This window comes from Saccopteryx bilineata, chromosome 11 (assembly GCF_036850765.1).
Source record: "Saccopteryx bilineata isolate mSacBil1 chromosome 11, mSacBil1_pri_phased_curated, whole genome shotgun sequence".
Taxonomy (NCBI): domain Eukaryota; kingdom Metazoa; phylum Chordata; class Mammalia; order Chiroptera; family Emballonuridae; genus Saccopteryx; species Saccopteryx bilineata.
In genome coordinates this window covers 13,590,411-13,608,487 of record NC_089500.1, presented here as the reverse complement: position 1 = coordinate 13,608,487, position 18,077 = coordinate 13,590,411, and the positions used below count along the sequence as shown (strand labels likewise).

The 18,077-nt window shown below is 44.1% G+C and overlaps 1 protein-coding gene across 8 annotated transcripts in view; it reads left to right on the top strand.

Moving 5' to 3' along the window:
• The window catches only part of NEDD4L (NEDD4 like E3 ubiquitin protein ligase), a 339,262-nt gene that overhangs the window by 268,903 nt on the left and 52,282 nt on the right, over positions 1 to 18,077 (top strand). For 5 of the 8 annotated variants that reach the window (XM_066247368.1, XM_066247372.1, XM_066247373.1 and 2 more), the window contains 6 exons: positions 907 to 1,083; positions 3,333 to 3,407; positions 5,256 to 5,315; positions 10,478 to 10,609; positions 11,528 to 11,647; positions 12,731 to 12,928. In XM_066247368.1, the coding sequence (XP_066103465.1) occupies positions 907 to 1,083; positions 3,333 to 3,407; positions 5,256 to 5,315; positions 10,478 to 10,609; positions 11,528 to 11,647; positions 12,731 to 12,928 (762 nt within the window). The remainder of the gene's footprint in view (positions 1 to 906; positions 1,084 to 3,332; positions 3,408 to 5,255; positions 5,316 to 10,477; positions 10,610 to 11,527; positions 11,648 to 12,730; positions 12,929 to 18,077) is intronic. The other 3 variants (XM_066247370.1, XM_066247366.1, XM_066247367.1) reach the window with 2 other exon arrangements.

The following is an 18,077-nucleotide window of genomic DNA, read 5'->3' as shown; positions in this document are numbered from 1 at the left end:
ACATTATTTTTTGTTTGGGAGTCTTAAGATTTTTTTTCACTCTGTAATTTATTTTCCCCCAAAGTCTAACCACATCTTATTAAATAACAACATGGTTATCATATTTGAGCAACTGAGTGAACCTTGTAACTTGTTTGGGTACCAGTTACAAGCTTTTACTGAATACTTTTGATATCACAAAAGAGATTTATGACCAAGTAAATACAAATTTGGGCAAATAGAAATGTTTATAAATATTTTCCCCTGAAATGGGTATGGTAAATTACTAGGGGGAAAAGTTACAAATTGAACAAATTAACAATTATCATAACTTCCATGCTGCCTTATTAACTCCATTTACCTAACTAGAAATCCATTAAAGATGCTATATGAGGAAGATCATTTACAAAATGTTCCAGGGATAAAAATTGAAAAAGCAAAATTAATGATTCGTAAAAAATTTTGTGAATCATACCCGTGTTTAACTACAGATTACAGCATCTCTGCTGTTTTCATTGTGAATCCTCCGCAGTTAGAGTAAAAGAAAATCCATGGAAATCAATGAATTCCTGAGATGATTTTTTAGCCTGTGCATTTAGTAGTAGTGAGTGCTAGGAGCAAGTCACAGCTCAGAGAGGAAGCTGGTGCTGTAAAGTGGGTAAGAGCACAGCCCCTGGAAGCAGACTTCCTAGGTTCAACGCCTGGTCCTGTCACTCTCTAGCTCTGTGACCTTGGGCAAGTCACCCTCTGTGCCACAGATTCATCATCTGTCAATTAGGGGAGTAGTCATATCTTTCTTGTGGTTATTTATTAGGTGGTCTGCTCCTACGTGCTCAGGAGGTGTTCATTACAGTTAACAATGTGGTTATTGTTGGGGAACTCCTCCCCGGCTCTGGGCATTTACTTCTGCATCCCCTTCCCTGGTAGCCTTGGGAGACCATCTCCGAGGAGATGGCCGTCACCGGAGACTCCCTCAGCCTGGCGCTACCTCCTCCTCCATCCTCCCCGGTCTCTCGGACCAGCCCTCAAGAGCTGTCTGAAGAGCTGAGCAGACGGCTTCAGATCACTCCGGACTCCAATGGGGAGCAGTTTGGTTCTTTGATTGTGAGTAATCGTCCTGTTCGAATGAGAAATCAAGCACATATCTACCATTTTTGTGTTGCTTTAAGAGAGTCTGGTATGCAAATAATGACCAAAGGTCTTCCAGCTCCCAGATAACTCTGACATTTTTCAAAGTTCTTCCTGCACCAAAATTAACCGTCAGGTGAGAATTTTTCTGGATTTGAAAAGAATGCAAGAGAATAAGAGTTCATGACTTCTACAATGATCAGCTTTCCCCTGGTAGAATTTCTTCTCCCAGCCAAGGCTCATACACAGTACTTTCATCACAAAGATGGCATTCCACATTGGGACGTGGGAGGCGTTGTACCTCCTGGTCAGTCCTCTAAAGCCCTGCTCTGCATGCCTTATCATGCTCATTTCATAGACGAAGACCTAGTCTTCCAGTGGCCTGTCGAAGACAGAGTGAGAATGGGAGATAGAAGGCATTTACTAAGTCCAAGAAAACCAATCGTTGAGAAGGGTTGTGGAATCGGGACACTGATATCAGAGTAGCCTCTGAATTTGGGTTCTCAGCAATTAGGGACACTCTTTCTAGGAGCTTCCAATGGGGCCAAGCCCCAGTGAGAAGCAACAGAATCAGCCATGAAGACTTCTGTTTGACAATCCAAACTGTGCAGAAAGGACCCATAGGAAATGCCTGCTTGTGCATTAAATTGAGAACAAATGCATTCTCAGTTTCTTGAGAAGTGGAACATAAAGCTGTTTTATTGTAAAGATGGTAGTGATGTCACTGAAAATGGCATCCTAGAAAAATAGTGATTGTTGCAATCACACAAAATGTCAATGGCAAGGCAGATTGCATAAAATGGAAAAGCAAGTAAATACTCAAAATGGTTACTCCTTCAATTATGGTGTTTTTATTTAGAAAAACACCATTGGTTCATGTTATGTGATTACTTACCAATGTGGTTTTATATTAAAATTCTATGAATGTTTTTCGGAAAGGAAAATGCCACTAAGATGAAAATTTAGTACTAAAAGGGCAGAAAGAAAAGAGTTTGCTTATATGGGATATTTGAATTGGTAAAACTGTTGCTATGGAAACAATGTAAGCAATGAAGCCATATATTTAAAACCTATGAAAGGAAGTAAGTACTGCAATAATTATAGCAATTATATACCTTTGGTCTACCAAGTGAAAAATCATTATATTCTTCAACATTAAAATTAAGTTAGCATGTCTAATTATTGTATAAGGAGCTCCTGCATTTAATTATTAAAGCTATATAAAATATCTATAACATCCAAGTACAAGTGTCAGAATTATTTTAAGATTGTGCTGAGTCTTGTTCAACTATTAAATAACATTGCCTAAGAAACAGAAGACTGTGGGACTCTTCTCCAGTTTTGCTCGGAGTCACTCTGATCCAGGACAATAGCACGAATTCTACTAAAGAATTGAATCCTTAAATTCTTAAATAAAAAGATAGGAATAGGCCTCCCCCGCCCCCGCCCCCCCCCCCCCCCCGTCACTGCCCTAGAGTCTTTCTTTAACCTTATCCCATTTTAGTTATCACCACGAAGTGAATGCCAATTAGACCCGTCTTTGTGTGTGTCACTTGCTATGTTCTCTCTTGGGCCTTTTTAAAAACTACATAGATGAATACAAACAAGTGAGAACATTATATTATATATTGCACATTGGATTTATAGGTTACCCTCACTGTTTCCCCTCATTTCTTATCTGTACTACTTCAACTTCATGAGAAGATAAAATTATAAATACCTGACCCTCCTGAAGTAGCCCAAGATTATATTTGAGTTTCTCTGGGTACAGAATCCAATTGATTCTTTGTCAGTGATAATAATAGTCAATAAATATTTAATAGCCATTTATCAGTTTCCTTCCTCTATTCACATCACACTAGAATCTGACTTCCAGCTCCCTAGTTCCATTTTTAAAGCCACCCTAGAATGTCATGGTGGCCTGTTGAGTCCACTTTCATGTTTTCACCTCGTTCTCTTATTTGAGCTGTTATTTCTAACTTAAGGACCAATCAAAAAGCCCAGTCTACATACAACACTGAGAACAAAACCTGCAGATAACTGGACTCCTGAAAGGATTGCTCTCATTACTCTGAAACAATGATGTTTCATTTAGTTACCTTCCATTATCATAGAGCGGAGAATAGGGTTGAATAAGCCAGTGAGATAGGATTTGGAAGCCAGTGAAACTTGTCTGTTGCTAAGAATATGCTTTCTTGATGCTCCATGTCCTTTCTCCCCTCCAGCCGAGGGAGCCCTCCTCACGGTTAAGGTCGTGCAGTGTCACCGACGCGGTTGCTGAGCAGGCTCATCTACCACCGGTAACCCACACTCATTTCCCATCCTCGGGTGGCTCTTCCGGCTTTTCTTGAAAATCATCAGGGCTGCTGAGGAAGAGTTTTTCCTGTGCAAACCCATTAACTTTATAAACGAGGCGTTCGACTGTCCTAGCAGATTGCCCAAAGAGTAGGTTTCCAACAGAGTTGTTTTTGCCCCCAAAGTCTCTGACATAGTCAAAACTTCATTGCTTAGCTTTTCACCCAAATTAATAGCAATTATGGTATGCCCACTTGACTTAAATTACTTAACTAAAAGAGCATACATAATAATTTTTAAAGAAACAAACAACTAAATTTAGTCACTAATGCTATGTCTGGTGACCTTCATTTTAAGAACATATTGAACCCTTTCAAACAGGAAGAACTCTTCTGGGTTGGGAACAAGGCTTTCCATGACTAATGGCCTAAACTCTTAATCCCACACAGCTTCTCTTCTCCTTAAAGGCAGCTCTACCGACTAAGGAATTAGCTATAATTTGTTCTCACTCTTCCACAATTCTTGTAACTAGCAGCAAATGTGGAAGAGTGGAGGGTGATTAATGCATAATATAGGACCTATAAAAACAAATATTCCAGTTGAAAGGCAGACCAGAACTGCCTTGGGAAATGTTTTGTGTACACATTAAAAATAAGACCCATTAGGTAAATTTGTTTCTTCTTTTAGGGGAGAAAAATATATGGTGTTAGCATGCTTAATCTGATTTTTGACCATAACCAGATTTGGGGTTTTTTTATGACTATAAATCCTCCATCATTTTTAGCACTCATACTTTATTACATGGGATGGGGTGGGGGGCATCTAACAGATTTTGGAATCACAGTGTCTTTGTATCGTGTACACTTTTGCACAACACTTTTGCCTAGGTTTTAGTCTTTCATGTTTCCAAAAATGAATTAGTGAGTACTCTAGTCAACTGAGTAGTCAGAAAAATCAATTGACTTGTGCCTCCTATCAAAGGCGCTGGTTGGTAAGAAGCTTGACAAGGGCATCCTTTCTGGGGTGGTTTCAGCACAGGCCTCCCCAGTCTGGGATGGTTTTGGCACCGGCCTCCCCAGTCCGGGGTGGTTTCGGCACAGGCCTCCCCAGTCCGGGATGGTTTCGGCACGGGCCTCCCCAGTCCGGGATGGTTTCGGCACGGGCCTCCCCAGTCCGGGATGGTTTCGGCACCGGCCTCCCCAGTCCGGGATGGTTTCGGCACAGGCCTCCCCAGTCCGGGATGGTTTCGGCACAGGCCTCCCCAAAAGCACAACCATCAGCTGTGATGAACGTGTAGGATCTTCGGCCTAACGATTCGGTGATTTTTCCCTGATGATTAATTAATGGCACTTTCTCTCCTTTCAAAAATCAATGTCAATTTTATTTGCCAAAGAGCAATTTCCTGGGAACTGATGACTCCTCCCTCTTCCCTCTTCCCTTGTGCTGTGTGAAGCTGTAAACTCACTGATCACCAGTGGCCTCTTACTTGAATTGTGAGTTTGGCAGATTTAAGGACCTGCTAATTAGTTAACAGTGGGGGCAAAACCATAGTGGTTTTCCATTTTTTTCCAAACAAGACATCTCACATTTATTATTATTATTGAGGTTGTCAGTTCATTGTTCATTCAAATCAAAGCTGCAGCCTGAGGCTTCCATGGGTGGGAGGTGGGTGATGTTCCTTTCTCTCCTTCTGGTCATCAGTGATCGCTCAGCTTCTCTTGGACAGGATGGGTTTCAGGGACTCTGATTCACGTCACCTGCCTCCCTGGCTGCCACAGCAGAGCTTCCTGATTTAGTAAACAGCGGGTGGGCTCCCTAAGTGCATTTCACTGATGTAAATTATCATTTAACAGCCCAGTGCCCCAACTAGGAGAGCGCGTTCATCAACTGTCACGGGTGGCGAGGAGCCAACGGTAATGATACCTCGATCAGACTTTCATGCCAAAACTGGGCTAATTTTAATATTTTGTATAATGATGAGTATACTTTTTTTTTATGAGCTCAGCTTCTTTTTGTGCTACAGAGGTGCACATGAGTCTTACTGTAAACCTCTCACTTTTACACTGTATGAAGATACTGGGTAAAACGGCCGGTTTTTGTCAGTTTATTAGTGCACTTACAGACTGTCAAGCTTTGATTAAGTGCATTTATTTTAACCACTTAGAATATTTTTTATTTTCTGTCTTTTAGTGTTTGTACTTCTGATGAGCTTTTGCTGTTTGTTAGGAGGCGTGGGTGAATGAATTTGGTTGGGAGACAATCAGGGGAGCCACAGGACCTGAATGCGACTGTGCGAGTGGGTTTCGGCTATGCACAGAGCTATCTCGTGTGGGTTTTCTATACCCGTTTCCAGTACTGAGTTAGATTTTCTGTATCATGAGCATGAACCAGTGACCTTTCTCTGCTACCAGGGACTCTCCTCATAGTCGTAAATAATTGTTCATATACTTGTTGGTGGGGGGTAAGAGGGGAAGGGACATATTTTAAAAATATGAAAGGTCAAGAAAAAATGGTGTTTCCCTAAGCTGAGTGTCTGTTGCTGTTTGTTACTCATTATTTTCTGCAATGAGTTTGACAATGTATCTTAATTGCCTGTTTTCAATTTGATCCCTAAAGACAGGCTAGCTTCTATTTTATGCCTTGAGCTGCTATAGCTATTTGAAGAACATTCCTTACTATTTCACCTTTGTTGTTTATTAGAACTGCTTATTACTTGAGAACACCTTTAAATGCATATACAGTTGCTGGTTTTCTGCAGAGTATTGATGATTTAAAGGAACGATTAAGTTATATTGTCAGAATTTAATGCTCAGCATTGACCACAGGAAAGTCATATTGTCAGTCAGCACAAATCAGCCTCATTGAAGCTATGGAGCCACAGTTAGTTTATGGGAAAGCCGTGTGTCAGGTGGGCCAGGCGTGGCCTGTGGTGAAAGTCTGGGACCAGCGCACTTCCTACTGTGCACCAGGAATCTCTGAGGCTCCAGGGATGCAGGGTAGAGAGGTCACTTAGTGAAGTCCTTTTGGGAGAGTGCAGGGCTAATGAGCATGCCTTTCATCCACTGCTGTCTTTTCTTGGCCTAGGAACCTACTATTAGTGCCTGAGTGCTGAGGCAGCCGTGGTGTTAAATGCCAGCATAGACTGGCCATGAGGGTGCCGGGCTCCTGGTGACAGCCTCCCGTGAGAGGGAGTGCCCCGTCCCTGTCCCTGTGCCCGTGGCCCTATTGCTGGTGCTCTCCCCTCCCCCACCAATGAATCACAACTATGGGTTTGTCTTTGGTTTTTGTTTTTAAGGACATGGCTGTAGGAGTAGTTCCTAAATGCTTTTACTACTTGCATGCTCTCTGTGTACCTGGTCCCCTTTTGGCTGTAAGAAACCAGCTTATTTTGTGGCCACATTAGAAATTTTGGTAGGTTTTGAAAGTATCACATCTGTTTCTTTCCCACCAATGCCCTTTGCTTTCTCTTTTTCGGTCCCATCTCCTGCCATGATTTTTCTCTCTTTCACCCTCTGCCAACCCTCTCCATGTCGGCTCCACACTGAAGTGTGCACTGCTACATCGGCTGTGTTGGGCACTCACAGACGTGCGCGCACACGCACACACATAGCAGCAGAGGTCTGATTTCCAGAGGCTGAGGCCTGCCCCTCCCCAGCTGTGTGTGGTGGGAGACAGTGTTTTGAGTCACAGCACAGGTTGTTCCTGATGGTGGTTTGGAAAGAAATCTATAAAGAAACATTTTCATAACACCATCTCACAGAAATGGAACTGGTTATGGTTACCAGCTCAGTTCTCAGTAGAACAGGGATCTTCACTGTCAGTTCACTGTCCCTCAGACCGTTGGAGGGCCAGACTATAAAAAAAAAACTATGAACAAATCCCTATGCACACTGCACATATCTTATTTTAAAGTAAAAAAAACAAAACGGGAACAAATACAATATTTAAAATAAAGAGCAAATAAATTTAATCAACAAACTGACCAGTATTTCAATGGGAACTATGGGCCTGCTAATGAGATGGTCAATGCCCGGTTCCACATTTGTCACTGCTAGCCGTAACAAGTGATATGACGTGCGTCCGGAGCCATGATGCGTGCGTCCGGCATCACCGGAAGTGGTACTGTACGTGAGCGAAGCTGTGCTTTGCGATGCCACCACATGCAGTACTCCAGGAGCACAGGATGGGGATGCATCCTCCACCTTTCACTGACCATCAATGAAAGAGGTACCCCTTCCAGAAGTGAGGCGGGGCCGGATAAATGGCCTCAGGAGGCCTCATGCGGCCTGCAGGCCGTAGTTTGGGGACCCCTGCAGTAGAAGATGGACTGAACGTTTTAATCAAATTCAGTGTTACCTGCTACACTCCTAATTTTCCATAATCTCATTAGTCCTATTAACTGTGGATCTATGAAAATAACCTGTTGGCTGGAATACTGTGCTGGAACCCGGTTCCGAGATTGTCCACGGTGCAGCCAAGCTGTTTAGTCCATCGGGTCCCTCAAACATCCTCTCCAGGGACGCTCCAGCTGTAAACCTATCCTTCCGTTTCCAGACTGGAGTTTTCTCAGGGCCTATTTAATTGCTTCTCCAAAATAATAATAATCATCATCATTCAGCAGAGAGGAAGAAAAGCAACAAATTCTTCTTAGTACTTTATTTAGCCAAAGTATTTTTGGTCACTATATAAACAATCATAGGTCAAATCTTGATTGCATGCAGTTTGCCACCCTGACTAATTGACCGCTAACTTAGGGTACAACTTGGGTTCTCACTTGGTTTGGCAGAGTCTTTTTTTTTTTTTTTTTGGTCATGCCCACCTAAAAAGTAGACAGGAGGGAGGAGGAGGAAAGAGCTCCAGGCTGCAGACGAATCTGTCTGTCTTGGTTTCTCATGGAGGGATCAAGTCTGTGTCTTGGTGTTCTTGTGCTCTCGTGGAACCCGGACACTGTGGTCAGAGTCTTGGAATGAACCATTATAGGGCCTCCGGGATTTTATCTGGAGCAACATCAAAGAAATAGCTGCTGCAGTTGTAGCCAAACGTTTTCTTGCAGATCCTCTTGCCTTGCCTGCTAAACATGTTTTAGAAATAACCATGGAGGCAGCTGCTTCATGGCCTAGGTTAGTTTTTCTCTGGAATGTGCTGCTGAGCTCATGAAGTAGAATATTGCGCCTCATTAACGGAAGTCCCCAAATTACGTGACAACATCCTTGATCATGCTAATTCAGGGTCCTGCAGTGGAGTGGGGCCCTCTGCTGGGACCCAGGGCACATTGTTGGTAGAGAACCCAAAAGATGGGATGAGCCCAAGGAGAAGCTAGACTAAGAGACTGACATCCCCAGCCTGCTATCAAGACAGCTGCTAAAAACATCTGGAGGCTGAGAAGATCCTAATTAGGGAAGATGGTACCCAGAAAGAAGTGGCTTCCTTTTGTACCTCACACCATTTGGCCTCTTGCTTCTTTGACATTCTCCTGGGAGCCTTAATAGCCAGAGTTGGCTTCCTGGTTCTGAGCCCCCCACCCTTCAGGTAGCACCCAGCACAGAGTGACAGCTCTGACAGGCAGCATCCATGCATCCACAGCTTCGTCCTGAGACAGCACTGACCTCAGATGCCTCCTGGAGTCACTGAAACATCCTTGCTCTTCCAGAGTGCTCCGCCCCGACTGCATTTCTCAGACTGCTTCTGAGAAGCAGAAGTGTCGCAGGAATCCTTTTTTGGTCTAATTTGGACTACCTAAATATAGTGGCTCTATACTGGACACATCTCTAAATCTGGAAACCGCCTGTGCTTCCTTCATCCTTTAAAGAGACAAGCTCTGCGTGGGCAGACGGGAGATTATAGCCTCAGTTACCGGGCTCCTTGGGAACTTTGACCTCAGATTGCCATGGGGCTTCCTGGGCTGGGGCATTTGGGATGTCCTGGTTGGTCCTCTTGGTTATATGCCACTGGTGTGACTGCAGACCTCCTGGAGAAGGGGCTCTGTGTATTTTTTCCTGTGAAAGAGATAATGTAAGGGCCCGAAGCTGATGAAGAATTTTGGAATAATCTAGAAGAGTAATCCCTATGGCAACTGTTGTTGAGAGAGAAATATTCAGAGCATGCCTCTCACAGACAGTGACATTTGACAGTTTGAAATACCTGTAAGCTCTGCATAGTTTAACAGTAGAATTTAGTATCTAAAACAGATTGTTATATTTTTTTTTCTTTCCTTATCACATTAGCAACAACCTTTGTATTTAAGACTTCAGGGCATTAGAACTGAGTTCTATAAGACTTTGGGCTCCACGGGGTTTCAGTCACTTTGAAGCTACTGGAAGCCTGCTACTATTTTCCAGATGCTAATGTTTTAGGGTACAAATACAGTGTGTCTGTAAAGTCATGGTGCACTTTTGACCAGTCACAGAAAAGCAACAAAAGATAAAAGAAATGTGAAATCTGCACCAAATGAAAGGAAAACTCTCCCAGTTTCATACCTATTCAGTGCAGTTCAATGTGGGCTCATGTACAGATTTTTTAGGGCTCCTTAGGTAGCTATCCCGTATAGCCTCTACAGACTTGTCACTGACTGATGGCCTACCAGAACGGGGTTTCTCCACCAAACTGCTGGTTTCCTTCAACTGCTTATCCCACCGAGTAATGTTATTCTTATGTGGTGGCGCTTCATTATAAACGCGCCAATATTCACGTTGCACTTTGGTCACGGATTCGAACTTAGCGAGCCACAGAACACATTGAACTTTCCTCTGTACCATCCACATCTCGACTGGCATGGCCGTATGCTGCTCCGCTGTATACACAGTGTTATGTCATCAACTGCTCATGCGCACATGTTGCCACATCATCCTACAGAAACTGGGAGGGTTTTCCTTTTATTTGGTGCAGATTTCACATTTCTTTTGTCTTTTGTTGCTTTCCTGTGACTGGTCAAAAGTGCACCATGACTTTATGGACACCCTGTAGAATTTAACTCACTCTGTCTAGGAAAGACAATAATTCTATGGGCGTACATTACTTTAATTAAACTGGTTAGAAAACAAATGCATGAAATAATGATGGTTTCTCACACAAACAGCCTTCAGTGGCCTATGTACACACCACGCCGGGCCTGCCGTCAGGCTGGGAAGAGAGGAAAGATGCTAAGGGACGCACATACTATGTCAATCATAACAATCGAACCACCACGTGGACTCGGCCTATCATGCAGGTACGCAGATCCGTCCAGCTCCAAACTGCCAGCGCCGAAGCTGAAGTGTACCCGAGCCCCATGTTGCTGCTGTGTACTTATTGTCTTAATCACCCATGTTTTAGAAAACAATGTTTTGTTGTTGTTAAAAAGAAATGCCTTGTCCTGGCCAGTTGGCTCAGCAGTAGAGTGTCGGCCTGGCATGTGAATGTCCAGGGTTCAATTCCTGGTCAGGGCACACAGGAGAGGCAGGCAACCATCTGCTTCTCCATCCTGCCCCCTCCTCCTTTTCTCTCTGTCTCTTTCTCTTCCTTTCCCGCAGCCATGGATCGGGTTGATTCGAGTGTGTTGGCCCTGGGCGCTGAGGATGGCTCTAGAGCTCCTGCTTCAGGCGCTAAAAATACCTGGGTTGTGAGCATAGCCCCAGATGGGCAGCGCATCAGCCCCCAAAGGGGATTGCGGGTGGCTTCTGGTCAGGACATGTGCAGGAGTTTGTTTCTTCATCTCCCCTCCTCTCACTAGGGAAAAAAGAAAAGAAAAAATGCTTTATTATTTTAAGTATAATATCTGCCGAAGGAAGAACTCAGTGCTCAAATCAGTTAATCCCTAGATATATTTTTTCAATGTCATGAGAGATATTTTCAAAGTAAGAGCCTATGGCCATGTCTATTGTCTCTCTCAACCCCACCCCTTCCCCTTTTTCCTGAGGCTTGTTTTCATGCTGAGCTAGTGATTCATTTTTATTTCCCTTTAATATGTTTCCCCATCCCCCCACCACCACCTACCCTTCCGTTATTATGTTTAATCATTTCCTCCATACTTTAAATAGGGCAGGCCTCTTATTACTGCTGGCTGTGTTGTTGTTTGGGTCCACGCTCCCAACTACACACACACAGGGAGATGCCGTATGAAGCTAACTTGTTTTTGCCTCCAACGTAGCTTGCAGAAGATGGTGCGTCCGGATCAACCACAAACAGTAACAACCATCTAATCGAGCCTCAGATCCGCCGGCCCCGTAGCCTCAGTTCGCCAACAGTAACTTTGTCTGCCCCACTGGAGGTGAGAAGGCCGCTCATCCGACTGAGGTCGCGTCTGTCCTGTGACTTCTCCCTCTCTTCTCTCCTGACGTGGACTTCAGTCTCGCTGCACCTTCCTGTCTGATCCGTCATTGTGCTCGTGGGGAAGGGTGTTCTTGTGCAACCTGACTCTGTGCTTCTCTGTCCCGCCCAGCTCGCCTCCCTGGACTCACACCCAGTTCTCATTCTCATGTGGCTGAGGCCGGGGTGACTTACGCTGGGCATTGTGGGCCCCCTCTTTTCAGAACTTTCCTTCATTCTTGCTGTGCTTCACACCTTCTTGCCTGTTACCTCATTAGACATGCGTAATAACTCTTTCAAATACCGATGCTTATATTAAGTTTTCAATCACAGCTGTGGCTTTGATCATTTCCTTTCGACTGCAGGGCCTGTCACTGTGTGGGCACACGTGTTTCTGATGCGGAGCTGCATCTCAGTCACTGCTGGGCATCTGCGTGTGCTCCCCTCTTTGTGTGGTTTCAGTGCCATCCATTACCATCGCTGTACTAGGCGGTGAGAGAAGCCAGAGCGTAGACGTTCGGGTTCTAAACTTGACTGTGTCCTAGAGTAGCAGTGGGATTCTCTGTACCTTGGCCTCAGATGCTAGTAAGTGGGAATGGATGATGGCTGTCTTCCAAACTGGAATATAAATGTCCTGGGGTACTTTGCAAGTCCAGGTGGTTGTCTTCGATGACATAGGGGTTTCTTTTTGTGCTCTGCAAATTGCCAATCCATTCTTTATTAGACTGTGAGCTCATAACGAGCAGGGGCCCGCTTTTCTCCACCCTCTGTAAAATCTCCATTCATAACTGTCAGGAGAGAACAGTATTTTTGGTATACGTCCAGTAGCTATCAAAGGATGATGGTTTTTAAGTAATTAATGTTGTGTGTTTAACCAATAGAAAAAACTGTAAAGTTAGATTGATTTGAAAGTAAATGAAGGACAAAAGTGGATTTTTTAGGAGCTTCCCTCTTGTCCCTCTCCAAATTCAGAATACCCAGGTACATTCGGACACATCTGGAATAGCGCGTGATGAAAGTTCTAATGCTCATTATTATTCCTTAGGGTGCCAAGGATTCACCCATACGTCGGGCTGTGAAAGATACCCTTTCCAATCCACAGTCCCCACAGCCATCACCTTACAACTCCCCCAAACCACAACACAAAGTCACACAGAGCTTCCTGCCACCCGGCTGGGAAATGAGGATCGCGCCAAACGGCCGGCCCTTCTTCATTGACCATAACACAAAGACTACAACATGGGTAAGGCCGCTGCTTTTATTTGGCTCCGTTTTCATCGTGAGGTCTGGCATTAGTTCCTCCATTTCCTCACTCTGTATTCATGGTTCGTGTAGAGAAATTTCACCAACACCAAAGCTGGTCTCCAGAGGGTCTTCTCAGTCATCTTCAAGATTCTGCACGTGTGGGTCAGTGGGAGCGGGTGACTAGGGCAGTGATTTTCAACCTTTTTTTTTTCCATGGCACAAACACACACTAATTACTAAGGTCAGTGCCCCTGACTAAATACAACCATTTTCATCTCATGGCACAAATAAATTAGTTACTAAAGAAGAAGAGGTCAGGGCCCCTTTTTCTTTAGTAATTAGTTTATGAGTGCGTGAGAAACAAAGGTTGAAAATCACTGGACTAGGGGCACGAGGTGAGGGCCAGCACTTGGTGCCCAGCTGGATGGCTTTTCCCCATAGCACCCCTGGGAAGCTGTAGTTTTTCCAGTTCACCGTATTGGGGGAGGGGGGCAGTGCTCCGTATTGCTGCGATGTTAATGTAACTGCTTCACATCTCATGATGGTACAATAGGAATTCTGATATTTTTAAAAATAGTTTTTCTTTGTCAGTTTCTTTCTTGCATTATTTTTGTTTGATTTGTCCCTTTACTTTTTACTGTTCACCTCGGATTAGTGTTTTATGCTTCTGTGCTGCATTTCACACCTTTGATTGTGGGTTAGGAGACATGCAGAAGGACTTTGGTTGAACATTTGATAGCTCTTTTCTGTGAACATCTTGTCAAATTTGACTTTTCTTCTCATGCTGCTCTGCCACCTGCCCCTGAGTCGTACCTGAGAAAGAACCTGTGTGTTGCATTGACTTGGACAAGATGAGTTGAATTTTTTAAGTCAGTGGGATTATTTTTCTACTATGTAACATGTAGACCGAGGATTGAACTGAAATTGATTCTCTTGTTTCTGGCAATTTCTGATGCTACAGAAGGTTTGTTTTTCTTCCTGTCCCTTGTGTGGTCTTGGGACCAAGTTTAAATCAGTCCTCCTAGCACCTCTGCTGCTTGCTGAGAACTGCTGCGATGTGAAAGCTGGTTGAGTTTTGGTGATTGTCACTGGCCCTAGCTCTGTGGACTTGGATAAACAGTGAACACATGCTTTAAATTCCCATTTCCAGGGAAGACACTGAGTGTGTCAGTTGGTAGAACCAGCGGCATTGTGTAAATGAAGAGGCCCAGACCACAATGACCTGGACTGTCATTTATGCTGTGCCCATGGTGTGATGTTAATTCGGTCCCTTGAGCATTTGACCAGATGGCCTAGACAGCTCACTCTCTCTCTGTCAAATACTGTGGGTGGATCACGGCAAGCATTTCTCCACGAGAACATTCTCGACATTTGGAGCAGGATTGTGACTGTGCCTTGTATTGCAGGCCACCTAACATCCTTGGTTCCTGCTGTTGAACAACTTTCTCTCCTTAGAGAGAAAGTTGATAACCAAAATGTTATCACACATCTGCAAACACCCCTTAGAACACTCTAAAAAGTTCCTCCTATTTTTAAAGTAAAGGAATATATAGCCTGCCAAGAGAATTTATCATTCAAATCCTGGTGGCATTCATTAAACCCATAATGACCTCTAAGGCATCTAATAGCAGGGAGCTTTGTTTGACTGGTCTTCGAGTCTGAAGATCCTATTACAAATTTGTGGCCAAGAGGAGAGTAGCAGATAGGTCAGCTTTGGGGGAAATATGCTAATGGAGATTGGTTATTAAGTCTTTTATTTTTCCCCCTCGTTCGCAAAAAAACCCTGTGGCTGCCCCACTAGTACCCATTTCTGCAAATCCTCAGGCAGCCATGGGAGCTCCGGGAATAGGGGGAAATGGTATAAAAGCACACGGATTAGAGTGTGGAGCCACTGTGGCTTGCCAACATAAGCTATGATTTTAGTAATTTGAACTAGCTTAGTAATCAAATCCCCTAACCTTTTCACAGCCTCCCGCACCACAACTGCGGACTGCCTGCCGCCAGGCGGGCGGATCTTCTTTTAAACAGCACCAGCTTTGTGTGCTACCCGCATCGCTGCAGAACGAAATGCAGTTTGAATTTCCGGTTGTCCCTTTTTACCCAGATGCTTGCTCTTGACTGATTTACTGATGTAAAACATTAATTTGTTAAAACAACAGTTTGTTGTTGCTGCCATTTTTGAACGACTTTAAGATGACAACCAGAAATCCTTCCCCTCGCCTCCCTGAGCCAGACCAGACAGCCGGCCCCCTGGGCTCTCGTGCCTTCCGAACAAAGGCCCCTCCTACTCTGAGTTTCCTGTTGATTTGGACAAAAGAAGGAGGGACAGAGGAAACTAAAGATAATTTTCAGCTTAAAATCTGTTTCAAGTTCTTTTGGGGTTTGCTTGGGGTTTTTGTTTGTTTGTCGTTTAAAGAGAGGACAGATGAGAGGCCAGCATAGCTTTCCTTAGTTTTGGACCTGACAGTGAAAAAGGAAGCAAGGCCAGCAGGGCAGGGGTGGTCCCCGGCAGCCTGCGTGCACATGCGTGCGGCTCCTGCCCTCAACCAGAGCGTCAGAAGAGTCACATTCAGGCCAGCGTCTCCCCTGTGTGCGCGCGCAGAGGGATGCTCCCTCCCGAGTCGGTTTATAAAGCACAACCTTCTATGAAAGCAGTGCCCGCTGTCCAGCTGGAATAACGTCTGAGACCCCGTGCCTGGAAGCGCGGACCTGTCCACCATGCTCTCAGCCCCTTAGTAACAGCTAAATGAGGCACGAAGCCCAGGGGTGAGTGACAAGTCCCGTGCATGTGAGGACTCCTTGTGGCCAGACTTCAGCATGGGTTCATTTGTCCCCGTCTGGGCAGGGCATTGAGACCAGCACGTGACTGAGGAGAGATCACAAGGCCTGCGCTGTGTCCGTTCTGCCCAGGAAGCAGCTGGAGGCGTGTGTGTGAGAGTATATTTTTGTCTTTTAGAGGACGAAGCATTGGCTTGTTTTTGTAGCAAGAGAGAGAATACCTTAAGGAAGCTTCAGGTTTGTTTCCTACGTGTGTCCAAGCTAATAAACTTCATCGTAGCCCAGGCGTGGTGGTTTTTCTCTTCCAGGATTAGAGGGGGGGCATTTGAACCAGCGAGCATTTTTATGTTTCATTCATTCATTCATTCATTCATTCATTCATATAAATTTTTTAAAAATGATTCTGCCAGGAAAGTTTTTCGGTTTTTAAAAAGATGTTGATGTTTGCATTCTGTCTAAAACCCCCTTCAGCTGTACTGCAGGAAGCAGTTGGGAGTAGTGAAGTCATTGTGACACAGTGTCCCTACTATGCTGAGGAGCAGGAGAAACGATCAAGGGTGCTGCCCGTGTCTTATCCATTGTAGATTCACATCATGTGAGGCCTCCTTCGTGGCCCAGCTCTCGGCACCCCTGACGTTGTCATAACTCCCACGGGGCTCTGGCTGCCTTCCACCTGCGCCATCAGCAAGGATGTTTGGGGGTTCAGTGTACCCCCGACTAAGCCCTCAGAGCTTGAGAGATGGCGGCTGCTGCCGTTACTTTTATGTTTGTTGGTAAAATAAAATAATACGATCCCTAAGGCCCTTTAGCACTCACATTCTACAGATTCTGGGTTTCCATGCAAGGCCATTGAGCAGACCTGTGAAATGAGTTTATTTTATACTTTATACTTCCCACAGCCTCTAGCCTCTACCCCCTACTCCCTACCCACTGGTACTTTAATTTCAGCTTCTTTTTTTTTCTTCCTTTTTAAATCACAAGCTTTTTACCAGAAAGGCTGGCTGTCTTTTGCAGGAGCCTGTCTGTGTGGATGCAGGGCGTGGCTGGCCCTCCGGTCAGCAGCCGGAAGGAAGCCCCTGTCCTCTATGCCAGAGCGGTCTTGGGCTTTCTCTAATCCTGCTCAGTCAAGGGTCCCCTGTGGTTGTGGCATTAGTGGGTCCAGCTCAGAGTTAGCCATGAGTGGGTAGTATTTGTGGAGTTCTGTGCTCTCAGTTTTTTTTTCTGTCACAATTAGCATCACAGATTTTTCCCAGAATATCAGCTGCAGACTTCCTATATCCTTCCTACATTTGTCTAATATATCTGTTTACACTGTATATGTTCCAATATACCACGGAATACTGGACCTATTTTATGCCTTTACTTATGCCTTTTAAAAGCATATCAGTGCCTGACCGGTGGTGGCGCAGTGGATAAAGTGCCGACCTGGAATGTTGAAGTCCCAGTTTGAAACCCTGGGCTTTCCTGGTCAAGGCACATATGAGAGTTGATACTTCCTGCTCCTCCCCCCTTCTCTCTCCTTTTCTCTTCCTCTCTCTCTTGCTCTCCTCTGTAAAATGAATAAATAATAATAAATAAAATAAGTAAAATAAAAACATATTAGTGAGGTTCAGGGTCAACAATCCAGCATAAACCACTAACACAATTAACTTCTTCAGTAAAAAGTTTGCTGTAGCTAACGGAAACCAAAGGTCAACTTTATTTTTTGTGTTTTTTTTTTTTACTTTTACCAATTCCAAAAACAGTGTGCATTTTTACAAGCCAGTAATACTAATGGTTTAAACTGTTGACTTGGAAAAAAAACTTTTAATAGCTTTATTGAGATATGAGTCATATACCAAACAATTCACCCATTCAAATTATACAATTGAATGGTTTTTAGACAAACATTGAGCAAAGACATGTAACCATCACCATAATCAACTTCAGTACTATTTTCATCACCCCCAAAGGATACTCATACCCGTTAGTAGTCACAGGTAAGTTACATTATTTCCCAAGGTTCATACCAATTATTTCATTTTCTGTGGACTTGGGAAAATGCTGAGGCAGAAAACCTTTTAGTTTGACAGTAACACAGGCTTTAATTGAAATAAAGGGTTATTTTTAAAGGTCTTTCTTTTATCTTAGGCTTATTTGATTGACATCTTATTCTGAGTTTTATTATTTGTCTTCTAATCTTTTAAGTTTAAAACATGAATTATCTTAGTTTCCTTGCATTTGCACTGGGTTTATGTAAGGGATAGGCAGCTCCCAGACTCTGAGTCAGAACTTCTGGGCAAGTTTTCATTCTTTCTGAAACTCACATTTCCTTATCTAACGAAACAAAGATCATGGACCCCACCTCCTAACAGTGTGGTTGCAACATC